This window comes from Platalea leucorodia, assembly GCF_965183815.1.
Source record: "Platalea leucorodia genome assembly, chromosome: 1".
NCBI lineage: Eukaryota > Metazoa > Chordata > Aves > Pelecaniformes > Threskiornithidae > Platalea > Platalea leucorodia.
The window spans coordinates 106,205,651-106,229,638 of NC_138823.1; the positions used below are offsets into that span (position 1 = coordinate 106,205,651).

The window sequence follows — 23,988 nt, forward strand, 5'->3', positions numbered from 1 at the left end:
CAATAGCAATATTGATATACTACACGATCCGCTGTGTAATAAGGAAGAACATACTGGAACAATTGGATGTCAGAACCAGGATGAGCCTTTGAAATGAGCGTTCTCTAGTCTCCCTTGTGTTTTGTTGTACATTCCCATGAAATTGTTTCAGGTTTTGGCAAGTGTACCATGGGACTGTTACTTCTGTAAATTGCTGTGATCTAGAAATTTGCCTTATTTGAAGAATCTGTTCTAGGAATGTTTTCTTTTTTTCTGTGGGGCAGAGGGAGCAGTAACTGTTGTGATAATGAATTAAATCCTCTGCAAGTGCAAGAAATCTTAAGCTACCATAGAGTAAAAATTACAAATGCTTTAAAGGAAACTGTCATTATTCTGAGAGAAGGGGGAGATAACAGAATACTTTTCCAATGTGCTAATATGAAAGTACCCTTGGTGCAACAGACAAGAGAATAGAAACTGAAGAACCCTGATGAAGCAATACTGATGAGATTGGAGAGTATTTGATAAGAAGAGTAAGGATTTGTGGAGCTTCCTGGTCATTAGAAGGAAGAATTTAGGGTTTCAAGTAGATTCTGTGGGCATTTAAAAAGGATCGTGAAAGTCAAGTTCAACATATGTTATAGTGAGTTTTTCTTTACTCACTGTGATAAGAGATCCTGATTTTAGAGACAGGGAAATAACTAGGATAGTTATTTGGAAATTTAAAGTGAATAGTTATTTTGAGCTATAAGGAAGGAGCAGGTCATTTGAGTTAAGTAACAGTTGCGTTTTATGTAATTGTTTTTTTCAATGTAATAGTTTAACTATTTGTCCTTGGGTGAGTGAGCAAGTTAATCAGCTACAGAGCAGGCACTGTATAATAACTCTATAAATGTCTATTGTGTTTGATTTCCATTTCCACAAGAGCTTTAGATCTTGTAGCTGAATGTGATCCTTGTGCTTAAGCCATTTTACATTATCCTGGTTCATTCACATGGCAGAGGAGAGGAATTGAAGTTCCAAGCCTCAGGCCAGTAGCAACAAATCTTTTCCTGGATGAGTGGGAGCACACAGGGCTCCCAGTTAGTAGCAGCCTGCACTGGTCAGTGACTGGAATTGATGTCATTTGTCAAGATGGCTGTTTTCTTGTACTCCTACTAGAGGTTAATGTTTGAATGGGAATAGCTAATCGGAAAGGTGGAGACCATTCACACAGGCAGGCAAGGGTGTTATCCTATATCCAGGCTGTAACTGAAGTGACTTTGAAAATGGTTACAATAATAAGGTGGAGGTAAGGGTAACTTAATTCGAATTTTTTAAGGTATAAAAATCTGTGGTTCAGCAGAAGTAGGTATAATTATGATGATTAGCTTGCTATAGATGCATTCTTTTACCGTAACATGGTATGCTTTGCTGTTGAGTTTTTCTTATTTTCAGAGCTGCAGGCCAAACATCAGAATGTATATGTGAACTGAACATTATATAATTTAATACATTTACTGTGAGTTCTTCTCTCAAAAAAGGCAAAGCTTGAATCTGACATGGCAAGTGCTTTCTCTTCCTATATGACAAAGTGGGACTGCGTCTTGTGCTAGGCATGTCTGCCAGCGCCTGAACCGCCTGTTTTCCGTAATACTGATTCAGGTACCAGAGTGGGAAGGGTGGTTAGAGCTGGAAGCAGTGTGAGGATCAGAAGAGGAGCCTTATTTTGCTGTTTGCTGCAGTGAGTGATGTATCTGTTGCCATCAGGCTAACCTTGATTCCTCCTTAGCATTTTTTAAATAGTTGTGCATCATGGAAGTGTTGTTGTAGTATGAATGATAGTTTCAACAGGAAGTTTTGACACTGTTGCTTGGGTGTTTTTTTTGTTTGGTTGGTTGGTTGTTTTTTTTTTTTTTCTTTGTGTGTGTGTGTGTGGTTCATGTTCTTCAGTAAAACACAAACCTACCTAGTACTAGCCTTTGCTTTCTCAAAGTTTCCTCTGATTTGCCTGGTAGGGCTTAGGTGAGCGCAGACTCTGTACATCATCATCTGTGGTTAGTAGGAATAAGTGAATGTGATTGAGACTTTCTGATTTAGTGTACTGTTATCATATGATTAAACACTTTGAGAGATGTGTTCAGCGTGGTCAGTACAACTAATCTTGTAATATCAGAGGAAAATAAATAGAAGGTATGCAAAATCTACAGTTGCAAGTAGAGTGGTTTTCATCAGCTTGTGTTCCTGTAGACTCACCTGACAAGACCACACAGGAACACCAGGAAAAACACAAAATAAATGGCTAACCACAAGTTGTCTGCTGTCCGATGAAAGTAATGAAATTACATCCTGGAGCGGGATTGTTGACTAAACATTTCTGATTTTTGGAGTGGCACTTACATTATCCTACAAACAATTTTTGTAGAAGTCTCTGTAATATTAGTTTGGTTATGTTTCCTGAAAATGGGTGATTATAACTTGATGAAAAAAAATGGCAAAGCTTCAGTAAAACAGCAGCAAAAAAGTGAAACTAGATGCTATGAAAGAAATGAAGTTCTACCCAAAAGTGCACAATGAAGATTTTTATGTTCCACATTGGGTTCTCCCCCACTTCTTAAATTACTGAATACAAAATTTTGTAAGCCAAAAATTTTGCATCCTCAGGTTTAATGAAGTACAGAAAATGGGCCTATTTTAAGTTGTTATATAAAAGATATTGTTTTAGATTACTGATTGGAACAGTCATAACTATATGAAGTAAGATAACTTTATAAAATGAAGAAATAGTTAAGGACATTATTCCAGTCATACATACACATGCACACAGAGTGCTGTTTTCTGTATGTTTTCTATCATTAGTGCAGATGGTAATCTGTATGGGATTGCATGTTTAACTAGAGCTGTTTACATACTGAACCAGGAATGTTTGGAATACCATTGCTTCTGGCCTAGGGGAATAAATTGAAGTACATACTTTGGGGTGGGGAGCATAGGTGTTGAGTGAAGATGTTCTGGCCACAGATGCTGCTCTGCACGCTGTTCCCTGCTTAGTGTAACTCTAGCCTTTCAAAGTACGATGGCCGGGTAGACTTCACACAGTCATTAATACTGTCTGCGTCAGTAGGTCTGAAGAGCCACACTGATAGCCTGGGTTGAAATAAAGTAGTTAAAGAAGGAAGTGTGTGGGGAGAGGAGGAAACTGAACTGAGGTTGCCATTTTTCCATCCTAGTGAATGACCTTTAGTGAGGCTTTCCTGCAGACTTGGGAAGCATGTTATTTTCTACTTCTTGAAGATGTAACATAATGATGTTATAGAAGGCAGATCCTGACTGATGACTGATACTTCCCTGATATATGCACTTTCAGTGTGTATGCTTCCTTAGTACAGCAGCTGCTAAATGCACATGTATATGAAGTGTGCAACTATCAACTTGCTTACCTCTCTGTATTTCTAGCCTGGACGCTGACTTTCTCTGGAGGATAGGGGGAGAAAAAAGATATATCTGAAAGGTAGCAGTGCTGACAACAGAGTACCTGCATGAACTTAGTGCCAAATTGAGTATGTAGTAGTGTAGCACACCTGCCTCAAGCTGGATTGTGAAGGTAAGAGCGAAAGCTCAAGCTGTGTAGCAAAATTAGCCTATATGAAATTGCTAAAATTATTCACTGCATTAGTATTAATAGTATTTCTTCCATTTCTCAGTGACTGATTTACTGACATGCATCTTCATCCCTCTCAGCTGTTTTTCCTGGTCAATGTTCTGGCACACAGCTGCTACCATCTCTCCTTGTTCTAGCCTGGGTCTGACCTCTTCTTTAGCTCCTCCTCTCCCTTTCTCCACTTGCTTTGCAGATTTCGCCTAGTTGGTTTTTTGGGTGTTGTTTGTTTGTTGTTGTTGTTGTTGTGTTTTTTGTGTTTTTTTTTTTTTTTTTAATATCTGGTTTGTTCGTGTCACACCGAAAATTGTTTACTACAACACATAGTTCTTGGTAGCTCTTTGGTATTTGGCCTTGTAACTAACTGCATCATGTCATAGAAGGGTTAGGTTGTACATTGCTGCAGTCCTTTCTGCGTTTGCTGCTTTTTTAAACCGGTTCATTAGGGACTATTGAGACAGGGGGAGGAGACACGCTTAGAAGCATGTACTTTGTTCGATCTTTTTGTGTACCTGCAAGAATTCATCTGCAGTGGGAAGAGATTTGATTAGACATTCTAGGTGAAGATGATTTAAAAAAAAAAAAAAATTAACTGTCAGCATTTCAAGGGTAGACACCTGATGTCTCTTAATTTTTACTTTTGTTATGCCCTTCAACATTTTTTTTTCTGTGAACTGAAGATAAACCAGGTATATTCAGAAATAGCCTTTTTGCCCCAGTTATTTAAAGATGTGAATTCTGGTCTTCAGATGTCTAGCTTTGAATATGTGGGAGTTCCAATCTTTGTGTAATAAAAGCAGTGTTGTAGCCTCAGAGATGTCAAGGCCAGTTCATTTAACAAAAAAAGAAAAAAGCCATTGACAAACACTGAGCTTTCATGATGCACATAGTCCTTTGCTGCTTTCAGGCGTTTCCTTTGTACAGTATTTTCCCACACAGAACAAAGTGTTGGTTTGCCAATGAGATGGAACGAAAAAGACAAGTTTTCCAGTGTCAGGAGTAACAATTGTCTTAATGGACTTTCCATCTGTCTACTAATTGCTTTTCCACCAATACAGATTCATGTGCAGGGGAGAAATGAAGGTGTTGAAACAAAAATGCAAAGAACTGATGAAATGGAAAAATGTGAGAGCTGCTGCTGTTTTACATTATGAGTGAGGAGTGACCACAGGCCGTTTGTTCTTACTGGGAGAAGAGGGGATGAACCACTGCTCTCTACAGGCGACTGATTCCTAGGGATAGTTAGATGAAGGAGAGCAGTGAGGATTTGGCCAGAGAAAGGCAGCCGCCTTGCCTTCCTCCAGCAGGTGTGCTGCTCTGCCTGCATCCTGCTGGAAGGAGTGTGGGGGCTGCTAGCGGGCGGGCCCTCAGACACCCTTGGGCACTGTTTTTCTTCAGCGGATGTCACTCACCTCTAGGCAGACCTGGACCTATTGTTTTCTGCACTGAAATCTCAGCCAGATCATAAGGGGAAGGACTTGCAACTGTCTGGGAAAACAGCAAATATGAAAAAGTTCCAGTATGTTGTTTAAAGTGTGGAGAGAGATTTATCTGATGATTAGTCTTTTCCAAATACTTTACTCTCTTATATTACCTCTGCATCCTGTGGAAACCATCTTTCAAAGAAAGCTGATATCGCTTTGTCTCAAGAATGTAAAACTTTGAGAAGAGCACATTCAATTGCTGATCTAGATGAAGGACCTCTTCCAAGGTGAACTGTCTACAAATGACAAATGAAAATCTATGCGGCATGGAAGAATAATACATGAAGCATAGGTCCTGTCTCTTGTTAGAAAGCAGTAAAGTTGCTGTTACGTTCAGTCTGGCTCCCTGGGTCACTTGGTAGGGTGACTGAGGCTGCAGACCCCTTCCAGAACCCTGTGGCAGACTAGGTTTGTGCTGCTGCTTGTCTATCGCATCTTGCCCTGCCTTGCGTCTGTCTGGCTTTTAACTTCTTAGTTTAGAGCTGTAATTGAGACAGCTAAGGTGAAGAGCGTTGTGTGTGGAAGCCAGTGCAATTTCCCTTTCAGCTCATCACCAATGTGCTTTTTCTGGCAGCTGGAATTAGAAGCAGCTATACCTGGAAATGTAGATCTAGAGACCCAAGCGCTAAGCTGCGTGAGTTGAACAGTTGATACATTCTTTTCAGTTGTTAACTTGAAACATTATATATCAGGTCGCAGCATGTATAAAAGCATATGGTAGAATGAGAGCATGTCCAGCAAGGGATAACCGAAATGGTCAGGGGGATGGAACAGCTGCATTTTGGGAAGAGACTGAAAAGCCTGGGACTCTTCATTTTGGAAAACGGAAAGTTTAGGGGGAATATGATCAAGGTTTTACAAAAACATAAAGATGGTGGGTAGGTTGAATGAGGCAGAACTGGTCATGCAGTCCCATAGTGCAGAAACTAACAAGTGGCAGAACTGGTGGGAGTTTACTTTAAAATGAACAAAGGAAGGTACTTTAAACAGGGGGGAGTATGGCCTTCTGGAACTTGCTGCTGCAGGTGGTCATGGGGCAGACAGTACCAGCATGTTCAAAGCAGAGTTTGACAAAATGAGTGGAAAACGGGTCCATTAACAGATCCTAAGAGGATGGGTCAGGGACGGACCTTCCAGCATCCCTGGTACAGCAGGAGCATGGACAGAGCAGGACACAGAAGAGGCAGGGCTGGCTTGCTCTGTTTGAATAGTGTCTCCCTTTGACACAGCGATAAAGTGCTTGGGTGGGTAAGATGGATGTTGTGCTGACCCAGTAAAGCACACCTTATGTTTTGAGCCATATTTTCTACAATTGGCTGTTGATGCGCTGAGGAAACCTTGAATGTAGGTGCTTTGCACATCTCTGACCTTGTTCTTTAAATCTACGCAAGTCCTGTAAGGTTATTTGGATAGACACTTCCTGTTTAGTTTTGTTTTGGAAAAGTGTATAGCTTTGAAATCCTGGTACCTAGGGAGAGTTTCTTATTAAAACTATGAAGACCCCCGATTTCTTTTGTCTGAGAAACTACAAAGGCTTCTGCTGCTTAAAATTATAGCACCAAATATTTTAAATAAGGGGAAAAAAGTACTTTTTTCTGTCATTTACTATTATTCTTTGGCCCCTTATGCTCATACAGTAAGGCAGTACTACCAAATCATAAGATTTTTTTTCCTCTCAACATGAACTTTACTCAGCTGGTTCAACAAGACATTTTTTCCCTCACCAACATCTCCATGTGACCTCTACTTGAGTCACAAGTCAGGACCAGACTCCACTGGGAGGGATTTTGCCAGCTCAGGCTCGCAAAATTTGATTTGACCCTAAGTCAAATCTCTCTTTTCTAGCTCTGGCTGCTTGTCTGTGTTTCTGTGAAATGCCTTGAATGAATGGGGAGTATATGGGGTGTTTAACAAATACTCTCTTGTCTTTGCAATCCCTCTGAAGTTATTTGGTAATAGTAAATGGTAGTGATAGTAGTATAACTAGCTATTTGTGTAATTTTAGTGTGCATGTGTGTAAATATATGTATATATGTGCTATGTCTGTCACTGTAGAAATAATCTCTGAATGTGAGTGAAACAGCCAGAAATGCCTTATTTCAGTCTGTGTAAAAATCCTTTGGTGTTTTTCATTATTTTTCCACTCTCTTGTATTCTCGTCATGTAGCATGGGCTCTGCAAAATTTATATATTCACTGGTGGTAGTTGTGTATGTACTTAAATGTGTGTGATATATTCAGTTAATGTCATTTGGCTAAAATACTGTGCCACTTCTGAAGCAATAGTATTTTTTCCAAGAGATTATTCTCATATGGAAGAGCTGCAGAGAATCTTGTGTTATGGTGTTTGCTATTTCTGGAAAATTCTTCATTGTATATTCATCTTGTCCTTGTGTGAGTGAGACTTTTGACGTAATCACTTTTTATAGTTACACAAAAAGTTGTGGTCAGCCCTGTTGTTCTAAAAGCCATTTTAGAGGGTAGATGGGTAATATTCTATTACTTGGCCTGTATGCACGGTAGGCACTCTTTAAATATTTTTCTGGAAATGAAACCTGCAGCAAACGTGGAACGCTGGCTCAGGAGTAGGAAAGTTAAAAATGCTATTTACTACTGGGAGGGAAGAGAAAAGCTCTAAGCTATCTTGTGTGATCAGTAATACCAACTGTTGTATTCTGGGCAGTCCTGTCTCATCAGTATTCGCTTCAGGAATGCTAGTTATGGGGAACTGTGGATAACCTGATGGGATTTTATTCTTTGATTTCTCCATGGGAGCTCTGAGTAACTGTGCAGAAATCATGGGACTTTTGCTGTGCAGACTTCATGTAAGAGATGGGAGGAGAGGAAGTAGAGAGGTGACAGAAGTAATGACAAGTAACCTTAACAGAAAGGGCTGAAAGGGGTTGAGTTGTCTGGCATTCCCCTCAGCTAGCTGTGCTGTTTTCTTTCCTTAGCTGTGTGATTTATTTTTGGAGCAATCTTACAGAAATAGATATATGGCTTAGTTTTGCAAAGGTTTTTTGACTGGGGCTCAGTCTTTTCATGAAGACTGCTTTCAGTCTTCCCTTATTTGAACTTTCTTTTGCACATCCCGTCTCCTGGTTTCAGCTGGGATAGAGTTAATTTTCTTCCTAGTAGCTGGTATAGTGCTGTGTTTTGGATTTAGGATGAGAAGAATGTTGATAACACACCGATGTTTTAGTTGTTGCTAAGTAGTGCTTACACCAGTCAAGGTCTTTTCAGCTTCCCATGCTCTGCCAGGTGCACAAGAAGCTGGGAGGGGGCACAGCCAGGGGGGCTGACCCAGACTGGCCAAAGGGCTGTTCCATACCGTATGGCATCATGCCCAGTATACAAACTGGGGGAGTTGGCCAAGGGGCAGCAACCACTGCTCGGGGACATGCTGGGCATGGGTTGGTGGGTGGTGAGCAATTGTATAGTGTATCACTTGGTTTATATATTATTATTATTGTATTATTATTACTACTACTATTACTGTTACTACTATTCTATTTTGTTTTACTTCAATTATTAAACTGTTCTTATCTCAACCCATGAGTTTTCTCACTTTCACCCTTCCAGTTCTCTCCCCCATCCCACCGGGGGGGGGAGTGAGCAAGCGGCTGTGTGGTGCTTAGTTGCTGTCTGGGGTTAAATCACAACATCCCCTGTGGGCATTTCCGTAGTCCATAAAAGGCGGTGAAATACCCATTCTGTTAATACACTGCTACCCCCTCCCTCCATGTATTTAAAATAATAGTCATAAGCATTATATCAGCCAGTGGATTTAAAGCTACCTTGGAGAGTAGAAGAATGTACAAAGAGAGTCCCAGGAAATTGCAGTAGTGGTTGTTAAGTTATTTAGGGAGAGGATGGGGAAAAAGGATCATATTTGCATGACCATGGATGGGAAGTGAACAAAAAATATCTTTGCTTTATATGATTTTTCTGATGTGCTAAGAGGGTTTTTATGGGCCACGTAAAATTCAGCAGGAGCAGAGTCTGACATAGGGAAAGTTTATGGGGCTTTGCATGTGTGTTTATAATTTTCTCTTAGCTGGAATATATGACATGGATTGTTACGAGTTTTGGAGATAGAGAAATGATGTACAAACAGTTTTTGGTATTTTTTTCTCCACATAGAGTAACATCTGGAATTAACGATTTCTTTTGAAAAGTCTGATTATTTTTGTTGAGACTTGTATTTCCTCCGAAGTATAATTTAGTCACTGACTATGGACGGAACCAATTCTGTAGAAGTAATAAATAATCAGCTATGTTTGATTATTCTTTTTTTTTTTTTTATTGAGCATGTATGTATGTGAATATAGTTATACACTTTTCTTGAAGATTATTTAAACAGGTTTTATTTTACAATATTTGCTTGATTCTTTGATGGAGCTTGATTAAGCTCTGTGACTATCTTTTTAAAGAATGAAACATTATCACAATTGCAGTTTACATGTTGGAAACACGGAGTTGAAATAAACGTTGCTTGGTTCTGTTCTTTATTGCATAATTAACTGTTATGTTGTGGTATGGTATTTGGGAATAACACTGTGAATGCCTCTTCCATAGGTGTAATGAACCAGTGTTAAGTCTCTGCCAAGGAGGAACTGCTGTATCAGTATTGCCATAAACCAAGTTGTGTATCTTGAGTGCTTTAGTCTGTATTGGCTTAATTGAAATCTGGAGAGTGTTTTTTTGTGTAAACTGCTTTTCTCAAAACATTATGTCTCAAAAGTCTTCTGCAGAGTTGCTGTGAATTTTTTTATCTGATGATGATCAGTATGTTGCTACTTAATGAAAATGCTCAGTGATGAGGAGTATTTGAAATTCATCATAGCTGAGGATGCCCATGTAAATCTTTACACAGTCTGCTGTGTTACATTAATGCGATTCTGGGATAAACTTTCAGCTTCATTAGATTTTTGTGTGCCATAGAGAGCAGAGCATGGCCAAAAATATTTCCTTGTGTGGTAAACAAGAGAATTTCATAATGCTAGCAATTGAGACTAAGCATAATTACAGCCTCTTCCTCGGGCAAAAACTCCAGTCCTGTGGTTCTGCACTGTTTTCTTCCAGTTTTTGCTCCTAACAATTAAATGCAGTTTAGATTCCAGTCTTGAGCCTCATGAAAGTAGCGTTGCTTGCTGCCTGCCATGGTTGCTCTCCATTTTTCTTCTTTTTTCCTTCTTCTCCCCCCCCCCCCCCCTTCTTTTTTTCCCTCCCTTCTTCACCCCCATTACAAATGAAATGGACAGATTGACTAGTTGATCAATTAACGTCAAGACCTACTTACACTAAACTCCAGTATCTTGTTGGTAAGTTCTTGTGACAGTTGTCTTGCTTTGGAACAGTGCAAGTGTCAAGGCTTGTGAAGAAGTGCTTAGGAGCTAGGAAGTAAGGAGAAGCAGGCCTAAATACAGAATAAACTTTCTGTGAAGTTTATCCATGAACTTCTGCAAAACTGTCCTTTTCAGAGCGAGTCGCAGACATGTCCTGTAAACTTTACCCAGAAGTAGAACTCTGAAGGGAAGAAGAGCAGATAAAATCTAAAATGAGAATTCTGTTTTTTGTCTATATATCTACAAAGCAGAGAAGCTGCAGCAACCAGCGGAGATGATGGCATTGCTGATTTTTTTACATAGAAGAGGCTGTAGAGATGAGAGACTCTCAGCTCTTTGGGCATGATGCCTGAACCCATTTTGGCACACAACCTCCTCACATCAGATTAGTGGAGTTACCTGGATGTAATGACACTTTTCCTTCCTCCTAGACCTCTGTCTCTTCAAAAACATCTCTTGTATTTTCAAATGCAAAAAACCCAATCATGACAGAGATTTTTAGAAAATAATAAATTTGATCTGTTTGCCATCAGGTATGTTCCTCCATAATGCCAGAGTTCAGCTGTTCTTTTTCTTTATGGTTTACTTTTAATATGAATCATAATTCTGACAACATCTTTCAATTTAACCTGAAGTAACATGATGCCTATGTCAGCAATGGGAAATACAGGGGAATTTGTGGCTTCTGAGTGACTGAAGTGTCTAATGAAGCATTGTAATTACAATTCAAATTTATTTCTCAAGTGTTTCATCCCCTACTTCAGCCTTCGGGGACGTGGGCTATTCTACTACTTCTCTCACTAATTTCTGCTGATTAATGCACTTCACCGGTGGAAGGATTTTCCTGAGAGTCCAGCCAGAGTTTTCTTCCTTCAGCCTAAGTAATTTCTACCATGGTGTTTATGGACGTATGTTAGTTATCTTGGCTTTACACTGTGGATAAGTCTAACAATGTTTCCTGAAGCTATTCTTAAGATCAGGCTGACTGGATCCCCACTGGTGAGCATGGCCTCCAAGCACCCAGGCCTGCTCAGGGTGGTCAGTCACTGCCATTTGTGTTCCTCAAGGCTCCTCTGGAGTTTTGGGTAGGCCCATGTGGAGGCAGTACTTGGAAGGTGACATTTTTTTTATGGCTGTTCTTGTGCCTGCTGAGCAGCTATGTTGTAGACGTTTTTGGAGACGGTAAACATTTTGCCTAGAGCCACATGTTGAATTGCTCAAAGCCACAAAGAAATCCAATGTTACTTTATTGCCATAGACTCATGCGTTGCACGGGGCCGGGAAACTTTCTCATCAGACGTATGGGTGGAAGCTTGGCACTGCAGTGGCCTGGCCTGGCTGCGTGCGGAAGGACAGCTTTCTGCTGCTAGGCACTTATGCTGCTAAAGCTCAGCGCAGTTGTTGAAGTGTTGAATTAAAGCCCATTTGCAGTACTGAATTTTTAAGGACACTAAGGTGCAAATGTGAAATGAAAATGAGGAACGTGAAGATTCATTTGGGGTTTTTCATGGTCTGGCGAAATATATTTTTGTTTTTGAATAGGTAACTGATATTTCCAAAAAGTCTGCCAATGAAAGTGAAGGTTGTTATACCCTTCCAGAGGAGATACTGCCTCTGTCATAGGCTTTTGATAGCCCCCTCTGTTGTGTTACCTATATGTTTCCTAAGTTATAGAAGACATGTAATACCCATCGCATATATGGTATTGACTGCTGCAGATCTGTCCCAAAGTAGAAATTTCATTATTGCGTTATATTTTAGCATAATATTTCAGTTACTGTGACACGCTGTGGAAATAATGTTCCTTTAAACTAATGTACTTTTCTTACGCAGGAAAGAAGCAAAAGTGATTTTAAAGTTAGCAATCTGTTCCAAAGTCAGCTTGCATGGATGCTTTTAATTAATCAAATGAAAAGCCCAAGCTGTCTTCTGCACCAGATGAGTTAAATTGGCTACTCTCTTAGAGCATTACTTGTTATTTTTAACCGGTTTAAGCTGAACCAATGCAAGTTTTTATGTAGATAAGACCTTAGGTCAGAAGGTTGTTGGTTCATATCATAGAGATTCTTCTGTATTTCCTCTTAAAAGGTAAGTCATAGAGTGAATTCTGAAGTTATGATGTAAAATGTCTTGCAGTGTCTGTGTCCTGATATGTGAGAGGTTTCTCACACTCTCTTGCTTCCCACACTTGAATGTGGGAATAAGAGTGAGGATGAGAGAGCAAGTGAGAGCGCTTTGACATACTACTATTATACTACTGACACACTGCTGTTATATTTAATTTAAAATTATCTATATTTCACTTTGAAGTGTGACTCAAAAGCTGAGGGAAGGTCTGATGTTATTCCCCTTGCTTCCAGCCTCAAGACACAGCTTCAAGGTCTCACACCTTCAAAAACAAGTCTTTTAAGAAATCCAAAATTTGTGGAATCTGCAAACAAGTAATTGATAGCCAAGGCATTTCCTGCAGAGGTGAGTAACATATGATGTGCTTTGTCTGTTTACTTTCTTGCTATGTGAAGGAAATTAATTTTATATTAATGTTAAAGTTTCTAGGAATCCAGGTTTTTGGAATTCCCCCGGACTAAATATAAATGTTACCTTGGTTTATTTACTTCCTTTGTACAACAATGTTCCCTGCTTTTGTTGGGGAGTGGGGTGCTGTAGTAGGTAATTGGACTTGTATAATGATGTGCTTTTATTACTGTGCTATTCAGGCAGGTTCCAGAATAAGGCAATGCCTGTGGAGGCTCTCTGAGGAGCATGTGAGTGATGTGTGCACCGCGGGTGACAGATGCCTCTAGAATTCAGCCTCCAGATGAGGAAGTGTGTGACCCTCACTCACTGAGGCATGAAGGTTTTCTCTGCATTAATTTGCAAAAATTCACAAGAGCGGCCATCTATTTATTTACTTTAATTTTTCCAGTTGCGTTATGCTCTATCTAATCTTTAGTCCTGCAGTCTAATCACTCACAGAAACAATAAAGAGATCATCCTTCTGGATGCACAAACTAGAGAGACTCAGCTGCCTCTGGCATTGCTGCCTGCCTCCTTAGTGCTGTTTTCCCTCACTCTTCTCCCTTGCTGTGTAGAATTGAGCATACTTGCCTCTTCTCCATGGGATACCTGTGGTGGAATTAAATCTTGGGAAAGTTCAATAGGTCCTTTCTGGAAGTTATCCAGGGATAGAGGTTTCAGTCCCCCTGATTAGCCTGGTTAATGTTCAACTCCTGTTATTCCATGTTAATAAAACAGTCTCTTTACTTGCTGCATGCATGGTTTACCTCTTAGTAAGAGAATGCTATTGTCTCTTCATCTGAAGCGTAGTCACTGTTTTCACTTAGAGGTGTTTGCACCACTTCCCAGTTCTAGATGGATCTCTTTCTCCCACCTCCTCCCTCCCATACACCTTAGGATCCCTCTGAGGGTTTGAGAGGGAGGTGAGAGATTTGGATGTGGAATGTGGCCATTTCCTGAGCTAAGACGCAGACTTTGCAGATGAACAGTTAAATGTAAAATACCTCACTTGTTCAGCATTGCACTTACCATCATAGGAGTGGTAGTTATGTATGTATTTCTTTAACATATTTCTTCTGTCTGTCCTTCTGGAGGTTGGTTCCAAAGTTCTTAGGATTTAGTTGTTTTCAACTTAGCAGAAATAGTATTGTTGGAAGGAACTGGCTGAAGACCCTCTTGATCAGCTTCAGTATAAAAAGCACTGTACCAGGAGGGAATCAGTACTTTGAAGAGAAAGGCCTTGGGGGTGGGAATAGAAAAAAATGTTTGCCAGTTTGCACTGGTTTTGAGTTCTCACAGCCCAGAGCTGAAAGTCTCAAATTCACAAAAGCTGTGTCAGTGTGCTTACCTACCAAAGGTGCTAAGAGCTTTACCATATGTCTTGTAAACAGGTCAGAGGGTAGTATGAGTCTGAGCAAGTTTTCCTTTTGCCCCGATGTGTGATAGCTTTGATTGGAATACAGAAACTAACAGTACAGGCCAATGTAATTTAACACCTCTTTGGCTAGCATTTATACATGGTTCAAAATATCAGAAAGAAAGCAAAATTCACATGTATTAAAACCATGAAGGAAAAAAGCTTTCAGGAAAAACAAAAAAAACCCGAGGAACTAAAAGCACTCCTACTGTGATCCCTCCAACACGTTCCCCGAACGAATGCGTTCATGGCTATGATACATCTGTGTCCATATCGAAGTCTGTCTGGGATAATTTTCTCTAGGTTTCTGGGTGCAATTTTCAGAAGGACCCCCTTGATAGTGTCACATAGCCCGTTTTGTTGATGTGAGCACCAGGCAGACCTGCTGTCCTCCTTTGCTGCTGGTACATTTTGATTGTTAGTTGCTTGATACTTACCTGGGGGATGGGAGCAACGGGGGTTGCCCAGAGTGACGTGATGACTCCAAATAGTTTCAATTCAATAAGAACCCATTTGTATTTTAACTTACAGCATGGGCTTTATAAAGCAGAGTTTTGGAAAAGAGAGAACTAAAAGTTGTCTGTTCCGTTGCCAGCACTGCAGTACTTGAAATGTACCCTAGTACTGTGAAACTCTATTAATGTGAAGAAAAATAAACCAGCTGTTTCAGAGCCAAATCCTGGTGCTGCTGCTTCTGCTAAATTCTCCCTGATGTTGCTGAATGGAAGTGACCAAGTTGGCGTTGGGGGGAGGGAGAAGAAAAGCCTTTAGTTAAGAAGTCATAAAGTTCCTTTGTGTATTAATGAGAAAATCTTGCTTTTTAACAGTTTCTCCTCAGAAAATAATAGCTCTTTGTACAGACTGCAGGTTCCTTCCAGACTATAGTATCTTATCAGTTAAAGGAAAGTTACGTGTCAAGAGAAATGAGGGGAGGGGAGAGGCTCCAGATTGGCCACTACATAGTATTTGCTGTTTATCTAGCAATGAATCATCTACTTGTTGCAAGAAAAAAAAGCCATAACTGGGTGTTGTGTTGGTTAGATAAGTTTTCATTAGCATGTGGCAGTCATTTTGGGGGTGTGTTGTTTAGCCCTCTCTTGCAAAATGTGACCTTTGCTAGTAACCAGGTCTGAATATGGTGCCTAAAAGCTTTCTATGAAAAATGAATGACTGTCTGAAAGGTACGCCTGAATGATGATGTCCCTTTGTCCTTGTATACTTCAGTCCACCTCAGTAAAGCACACTCAGTTACAGTGAATTTATTTTTAACAAGCTCTACAAAAGCAGTGGCAAAAAGGAAAGGCAGATTTGAAAAAGGGGAAGCTCCTGGCTGTCTCCCTGCCTGGTAAACGTGTTTGTAGCTGGGCTGTGTCTTTGGTGCAGCTTCTCATCATGAAGAAAGGGCAAACAGCTGTTGATGGATTTCTACAGTACCTGTACATTCTGCAGTAAACCGAGAACTACATGACTCCCCATGTCTCTTCAGCATTACCTCAAACTCGAATGCTTTTGAGCTCTGGTTTGATCTTCCCTGCGGCACAGTTCAATTTAATTCAGGGCTAAGCAGATACACATCGTAATCATGCACATTTACATAGTTAGCCAAAGTGTTATAAAAGCCTTTTTTTTTTTTTTTTAAACTACTTACCCTAAATATTGAATATTCAGTATTTTATTTGTAAACAAGCTGTCATAATGTAATTTTTATGTGTTTTCCAAGTGAATTCCTATTTTATTATATTTCTTTTATGTTTTATGTATGTAAAAATATAGATTTTTATTTCTGTTTTACTTTATTTTTCTTTGCTTTTTAAAATTATCATTTATCTTTGTTGTGTTGTGATCAAATGACTGTTAGTGTAGAACGGAGAGCTTTTTAGATGCTCTGAATCTTCCCAATCTCTAGAAAGTACTTTTCTGGCAATTTAAAAACTGGAGACCAGATTTGGGAAATTCGAGTAGTTCTAAATAATGCAGTATTATTTCTTAGCTCTTAGAGCATTGATGGGTGAAATAAGTATGAAGAATTGAAACACTTTACACGTCTGTTGATGAAACTCCCTTCCTTTCCACTTGACGACTAAGTTAACGTGTTTAGGTGCTGCTAGTGAGGCTTTACATGCCATACAAAGCGTTCCATGACCTAGATTTTGAACTCAAAGCAATTAATCATAGCTTGAATGAACTGAGTATCTTTTTGTTAATCTGACCTAGCCATGAATGTGTTGGTTTTGTGAATATGTGTTGGAGCAATCCCAATAGGAGTGCTTGTAGAATTTTAGTTCCTCAGGGTTTTTTTTTATTTTTCCTGAAAGCTTTTTCGCTTGATGGTTTGACTATATGTGAGTTTTGCTTTCTTCCTGATATTTTGAGCCATGTATAAATGCTAGCCAAAGAGGTGTTAAATTACATTGGCCTGTACTGTTAGCTATATTGTGAGCAGAGAAATGCTTACCATGGTATTCTGTGCAAGCTGAGTGTAATAAAGAATACAATTCACCTTCCTTACTTACAATTAATCTGTATAGTAACTTCTGTCTTCGAAGTCAGTTAACATATGGTCTCATACAAGTCCTGGACTGTTTCCTTGAGCATGTAGCCTGAAGTGATAGTAAAAGGTACATTTTCTCATCAAATTACAATACCTGTGTTTAATCAAGAGCTTCCAGCTGCTTACAGATCAGGATTTGAAGACAATTGGAGCTGTTTTTCTTCTTAAAGAGGTTTGGTATTTTCTTTTGAAATTCACCTGCTTGTTTGTGATTGTGCTTGTGGTCGTGGCTAGCGATCCACTTAAAATCTCATTTGGGGTTAGCTGGAGTTACCCAATACAGAGAGTTCTCTGTATTTAATCAAATGTTCATTGCTTCTGCAAGACAAAATACATTTTTATATTGAGACTCATTTGGAGCTGACAAACTGTTCTTAAGGCTTGTTTGTGCATACTGTATGTGTAAAATATATGCATATTTAATCTTATATGATAGCAGCTGGTTTTATATGCTCCATCTTTCAGTAAGTGCTAAGTTCAGTAATAACATATTAGTATCTTAATAATGTGCAAAGCATGTCTGTGGTTACAGTTCTGGCAGACAAACTAGAAAGCTAGAAATGTCAAAGGAATTCGTATCCTGCTTGGGCCAGTGGCATTACAGTTGACTCTAAATGGCGAAGCATGTAGTGTGTATTTGTGGGGTAGGGGTGTTTGTGTCACCCTGGTCTCCATGGAGTGATCCTTGTGAAATAAGATCCTGTATTGCTAGGCACTTACATGGGTGCATTATGAGATCTATCCATCTATCAATCTTATAATACATTACATATAAGATATTAACTGTAATTTCAACATAACTATAACATAACCATCTTGTGGTTAATTATGGCAATAGGCATACCTATATAATTATGCTAATATTATAATGCAGGAGATCTTTGAGAGAATGAAAAGACTCATCAAATTAAAAGGGTTTTTCATCATATCACTCTTGCTTTCTGCGTGATGTTTGTATGTACACTTACATGTTTTCTTGAGCACTGATCCAGCAAATTGTATTGCCTTCCATGGGACTGTTTTAAGATGGTTTCAAGATAACTGCTTCAGTTAATACTTTTAAGATTTGTAACAACGGATCTCTTGTATGTATGGCTCAGACTCGTCAAGAAACAGCAGAAAACAAACCAAACAAGCATACTGTTTTCCTAAGCAATGAACTGCTAATTACCTCCAAATTTAAAAGGTATATGGACTTGCGAGAAAATGAGACCTAGAATTTCTTTTTGCTAGCACTGTATGTTTTCAGTTATGATCAACATTTGATGATATGACAGACATCTGCATGTAAACCAGGATATGCAGGCTGTAGGACCGAGGAGCGTGGTCTGTTGTTGTCCCTAGAGCAGATTAATAGCTTGTAGCTGCTGTGAACTCCAAGGAAGAGGGATTATGGAATGCCCAAGCCAGGGTGGGTTAGGCAGGGACCTGGGATCTTGCTATAAAACCTAATTTGACTGTCAGCCTTGTTTGTGAAGAGCATCTGGTAGGATGTCCAAGGGAGACTGCATGAATTGATTCAGTGGCAGAGAAGTCTTTTATAGGAACCCCTCAGAAATGGGTGGATACTGACCTGGACATGAGTGACAGTGTACTGTTCTGGGGAGGAGGAGGCTGGAAAGAGAAACGTGGAGTGCAGCCATCTGTGACACCAGAAGCCTGGGAAGGTCAGCCCCTCTTCTCTAGACAAAAGGTGCACACAGTAAATAGCAACTTCCACCAGATTAGTAAAATGTACTTTAATTAACACAGCTGTACAACCTATGCATTCATATTTCAGCGCAGAGCTTAGATAGTGAAACATGGAAGCTATGTGCATAACGAGCAAAGACATGAAAGAGAAGGATGAATAAAGACTTATTGGAGCATACATAGATACAGAAGAAGCCACTGTAATTAGTAGGCATTACACAAGTGGTGTATAAGCATCCTGGCTGAACACAGCCCTCTCTGGAGCTGAGAGAAGCTGTAAAACTGGCATTCTTTGATGGCATGTTGTTACCCCAGTGGGAACTGGGGGAGGAATTTTGGCAGAAATCTCTAAGGTACGTTCATACTAATTTAAAAATAAAAATTACACAAGGCAAAAACCTCTAGTGGAATGTTTAATGTTCATAGCAGCCAAGCTGCATCACAGATATTAGATTATGTTTCAGAAAGTTGTCTGTAGTGAAAATATGAGTTCCCTATTTATTTACCTCATAAGGACCAACTTAATCATGCCAGAATTTGATCTGTGGTTATAAAATTTATTTTAAAGTTCAAACCACTAAGGTTTCTAAAAAGCTGCAGCTTCTGTTCATTACAGCTAATAAACTAAAAAGAGGGGGAAAAAAAAGTGAAGTAAATAAGTAAATGTGATCCCGTGTGGCCCGCCCTGCATTTTTTGCAGGAAAACTGCCATGTGATCTGGTATACCTGCAATTTTATAAACTTAGCCCACTTGAAGAGAACCCAAAATTCCTGAGGGTAAATTGAAGTTAGAATTAGCTGCACTAATCCAAAAATCTGAAATGAAATGCTACCATCATTAGAGTGTATAATTTGAATGTGATGAACTTGATATGCCATCTGGGGAAAGGAACCTCAAAGTAAATCTTGACGCATTTGGCTAAAATCTCACAGTTCTACCTGGCTTCAAAAGAAGGTGGGGAGGGGGAACTACCATGGGAGACAGAAATAATGTATAGGAAGATAAAGTTTAAATAAAGAAGAGATGGGGGAAGAAGTCTGTTAAGTAATGCTGAAGAGTTTGTTCTGGTACATGAGGAAAGCTTCAAGAAACTTAGCTGGGCTACAAACATAACTCCATTTAGACACATTCAGGATCTGAACCCTGGAAATAGGTAAGAGGGGGAGTTGTTAGCTGATTTTATTCAGAGTCCCCATCTATTGTCATTAATGAGATTTAAAAAATACCCTTGGAAAACATGCCTACAACTATATAAGTACATGAAGGATCATGTTGATGACCTCCTTTGCATAGCCTGTATTGTTTTCTCTTCTGGTGGAGGTCTTTGTCACTAATGTTTTCTATAGGAAATATTTTTCTCTTAATAAAGACTTTCCACTGCTGTTGTTAGCAACAGCAAGTGGAATATTTCATCTGCGGGAAAGCTCATTCACAACACTCTTTACTGTGTAGCCACCCCAAGTAAAAAATGCTGAAGCTTTGCACAAATTTCCCATAACTGTCTTTTAGCCTTCATCTTCAAAAACAATGTCTGCAGTCCCTGTCATGAACTGCTGGGAGCAATATTCAGATGAAGAGACAATGGTTGGCTGAATATGAAAAAAGAACAAAAGAAAATGTAGTAAAATGTTTGAGGCACAGGAAATGCACCAGCAGATGTTGTTGCTGTAGCGTGGCTGTTAGACTTGTGACATCTTCGGCATGTGACTCTGATAACTTCTTAAAAATAGAAGTGTTTACTTTTGCAACTAAAGCCCAATATTTCCAGCTAGAGGACTCTTCCCCCACTCCCACCCAAAGGAATCTCTGCCCCATGCAAAACTGCATGCCATCTTATTTTTAATGCTGCAGTTAATAATTTCCATGTGTCTGTTTTTCATACTGCTTTCATTTTGGATCTTTATCTTGAGTTGAATTGTTGCAGAGCTGGTAGGAACAGGTCAGCAGAAAAGTGTGTGTGTTGGTGAGAGTTTTTCCTAGTAATGTGATCACAATGTTATTAAACCCTTGTCAAAATATAAATGGCCAGCAAGTTGCACAGTTCTCTCCATTTGGGACATTTTGGTCATGGATGTCTTTCTGTACCAAGATCTGCCTGGAGAAGACCCTGTTGTGGTGGCCTTGCTATGCGTTTGTTAAAACATCTTGATTTGGTTTCTGAAAAAAGGAAAACATCTTTTCTTCTGAGCCAATGACAGATTGGGATTTTGTTCAAAACATTTCCTGCAGGAGGGAGATGTTGCTCAGTAGTGATATCTAGCTAGCCTAGCTGCTAAAATGGCTGGGCTTTACCACTCCTGTGGCACTCTGATGCCCTTCTTTCCATGGTACTAACAGAGAAGGATGGAATTGGGAACTATAAAAACTAAGTCTTGATTACACAAATCTTTTTATATGCTTGGTTTAGATTACATTTTGTTGTGGATCATCAAGGACTCTTCTATTACTGTGAAAAAATAGCTGTAATAGCATCGCCTGTTTTTGGGAAGCTGCGTTGGAGATGCTGAGGAAAAGAAATCATCTTTCAAGCAGCTAGGCCTGTGGTTCGGTATCCTAATTTATTATTTGTCACCAGGAAGTTAAAAATTAATATCGAGAGCTGTACATATATGCTTTTGGGGCAAGTGATCTTTCTTAGAGATCAGTGAGGTATTAAACTGAGTTACATCTCTTAGATTCTCTATTTATACGCAAGTTTCTGCCTCAAGAGGATTTCTGAATTATCTTGTGTTTACTCTTGCCATACATAGTTATTTAAAAACAAACACACAAAAACCCACCATGGACAATCACTTGATAAAAGCTGTGGTTAAGTGCAATGTTGTCCTTATAAGCTAGTCATGTTTTAATATTCATTGCATGTACAGTGTGACAGAATGTTTGTGTGGAATATATGGAATATATTGTCATACCATATGTCCATTAAATGCTAAAATACGGCAAGGTGAGTAGCCCTTACCACACAGAGAAAAACTTAAGCTCTTTATCCTGGTAAACCATAAATCATTCTGTGCTTAGTTTACAGAAGTACTCTCTTACTTTGTAAATACATTGCTGCTGGTTTTCAGAGAGCATCTTGCATGAATGTAAGAAGTAGAACTTTCATAAGAATTTTGGAGCTTAAGTCTGAAAAATATGATTCACTATGCTTATCCTTCTATCTACCCTGGCAGCAGTATTAAATTGCACGAGTTAACATATCTTCATTTTGATGCAAAGAAATGTCTCTTTCTTTTTTTCTTTCTCCTCCTTTTAAAAAAATGGATTCTCAGAGCTATTGTTTAGGAACTGTTTTGAAGTGTAGTAAATTGACTAAATATGGCTTAGCCTTCATTTCATTGCCAGCCAGCTTGGGACAGTTGTTCTTGGAACTGATGCCACAATCCTTAAACACAAATTTGGAAAGTCTGGTATGTGACGAGGGCTGATGTGTGGGATGCAGACGTTCAGCTGTTCAGCTGAAGAACTGAAGTAGCCTTGCTGAGTGTGACATTGATTAAGTTGTCCGGACTGTTTCGGGCACATTTTTAAATTCAAATACACTTGGGCTGTAGTCCTGAAAAGAGCTGAGTGCTATTTCGCTTGTAAACTTTGCCTGAAGAATGCCAGCATTTGGTAGAAGCTGCTCGTTGAGATCTTTTAACTGTAAGTTGCATGTATTTTCCTTACAGTTGATATGCCGTGAGTATGCTCGGTTGTTCATGTGGTTTTGCATTGCATGTTTGTTGCACTGAAAAGGCACGGGTTGCACAGTTGTGGTATAATACTGCTTTTTTGGCCTTAGAAATTTTCTGAAAGTGCATCTCTCTGCTAGTTAAGGCTTTCCGTAAAAATAGCTGGCATATTGAAATGTGATTCAGTCTCTCTGGCAATCTAATGATTGAGGTAATCCATCTCTTTGCAAGTACTATGAATGCTTGGGCTGAGACAAAACCAGCCTTGGGCTGAGGGGGTGCGACCATCCAGGCAGGATAGTTCTGCGAGGTAGTAGCATTAGCTGTGGCAAGATGAATTCTAAGTAACAAAATACCAAGTTAATAGATTTTTCTCTGTGGGTGAGTGGTTAATTTGCTAGTGTTGGTGAAGGGATCTCTCACTGTTCATGATGTTAGCAGCAATAGTGGAGAAAACTATATGAATTGCATTGTAAAAGGATGTGCCTGGAAAGGCAATGGTGCTTCTCTCCGCTAACTTGTCTATGCTCAGATACTTGGAGAGTTGTGGCTGCTGCAGCACAGCCCTTATTCCATTCACTCTTTCTCTATGTGCCTGCATGCTTCCTCATACGCAATCATTATTTTCTTGATATCTCCCGTTCTTTCAATTGTTGCTCATACTTGCCCCCCTCTATGTGTGTGTGTGTGTACATATATATATATATATATATTTTTTTTTTTTTTTTAATACATTTTTTTCCCCCTTCCCTTCTGGAGAAGGGATGGAAGGTGTGGGAAATAAAGGAGACAAGAAAATAGAGGGACAAATTAGTTTAAAAGTACTCCGACTTAACTCTATCTGTATTTTAAAAACAACCTCGAAGTTTATTCTTGTGACTTTACCATACTAGCACTTAAATTGTTAGTAGGAATTATCATCTAGAGATTGATAATTGGCTGCAGGTTAGTGATCCAAGGTATACTTTCTTCCAATCAGTTTTTAATTCCTAAGCAATGTTTTATGCTAACAGCCTTTTTCTTTTTTGCCTTTTTTTTTTTTTTTAGTTGGTTTTAGCAAGTGGTTGTATGTTTACTACAAACAAGACTTCTGTGATTTTTGGAGTGTGTGTATATGTGTACATACGTTCACACACACACACACATATATATTTGTAAATGTTTATACACACACACATACTTACATAGCTCTTTATATACATAAAAAGATTACCTTACCAGCAAATGAAAACTCATTTTACATTTGCTGTACCGCAGTGGGACATATATAGATGATGCAAAATGCTTTGAACACTTGAGCATCTGGTAAATGCTAAGAACAGTCCGTCAAAATGTGCTCAGTCATTTTAAGTTTTGTTGTTCTGGGCAAAGATTTGGTCTACTAGTGAAACTCAGACCTGTCAAGAAAAGGGAATTGGTGTTCGGATCTCTTGCTTGGGGAGCCATTTCTGTTGTTGGGATGTAGCTGGTGTGCCTTGTAGGAGCAATGTATGCAAGGAGCACTTTGACGTTCACCTAAGAGGGAAGGGGGAGAATCTCCTGCTGTTGAGCACAAAGGAATGCTTTGTTTGCTCCCAGCATCTGGGCAGTCAGTGATCTCATTTTAGGGTGCTTATTTCTATCCAGTTTTATTATCATAATCAGCTTTATTAGTGAGTGAGAGAAGGTAGTGACTTAACTCAGTCTAAT

General features: G+C 39.3%; 1 protein-coding gene across 1 annotated transcript in view; it reads left to right on the top strand.

Moving 5' to 3' along the window:
* TNS3 (tensin 3) overlaps positions 1-23,988 on the top strand; it is a 231,977-nt gene that overhangs the window by 54,214 nt on the left and 153,775 nt on the right. Inside the window, 1 exon segment of the mRNA XM_082308287.1 lies at positions 12,808-12,919. Coding sequence (XP_082164413.1) covers positions 12,808-12,919 — 112 coding nt within the window.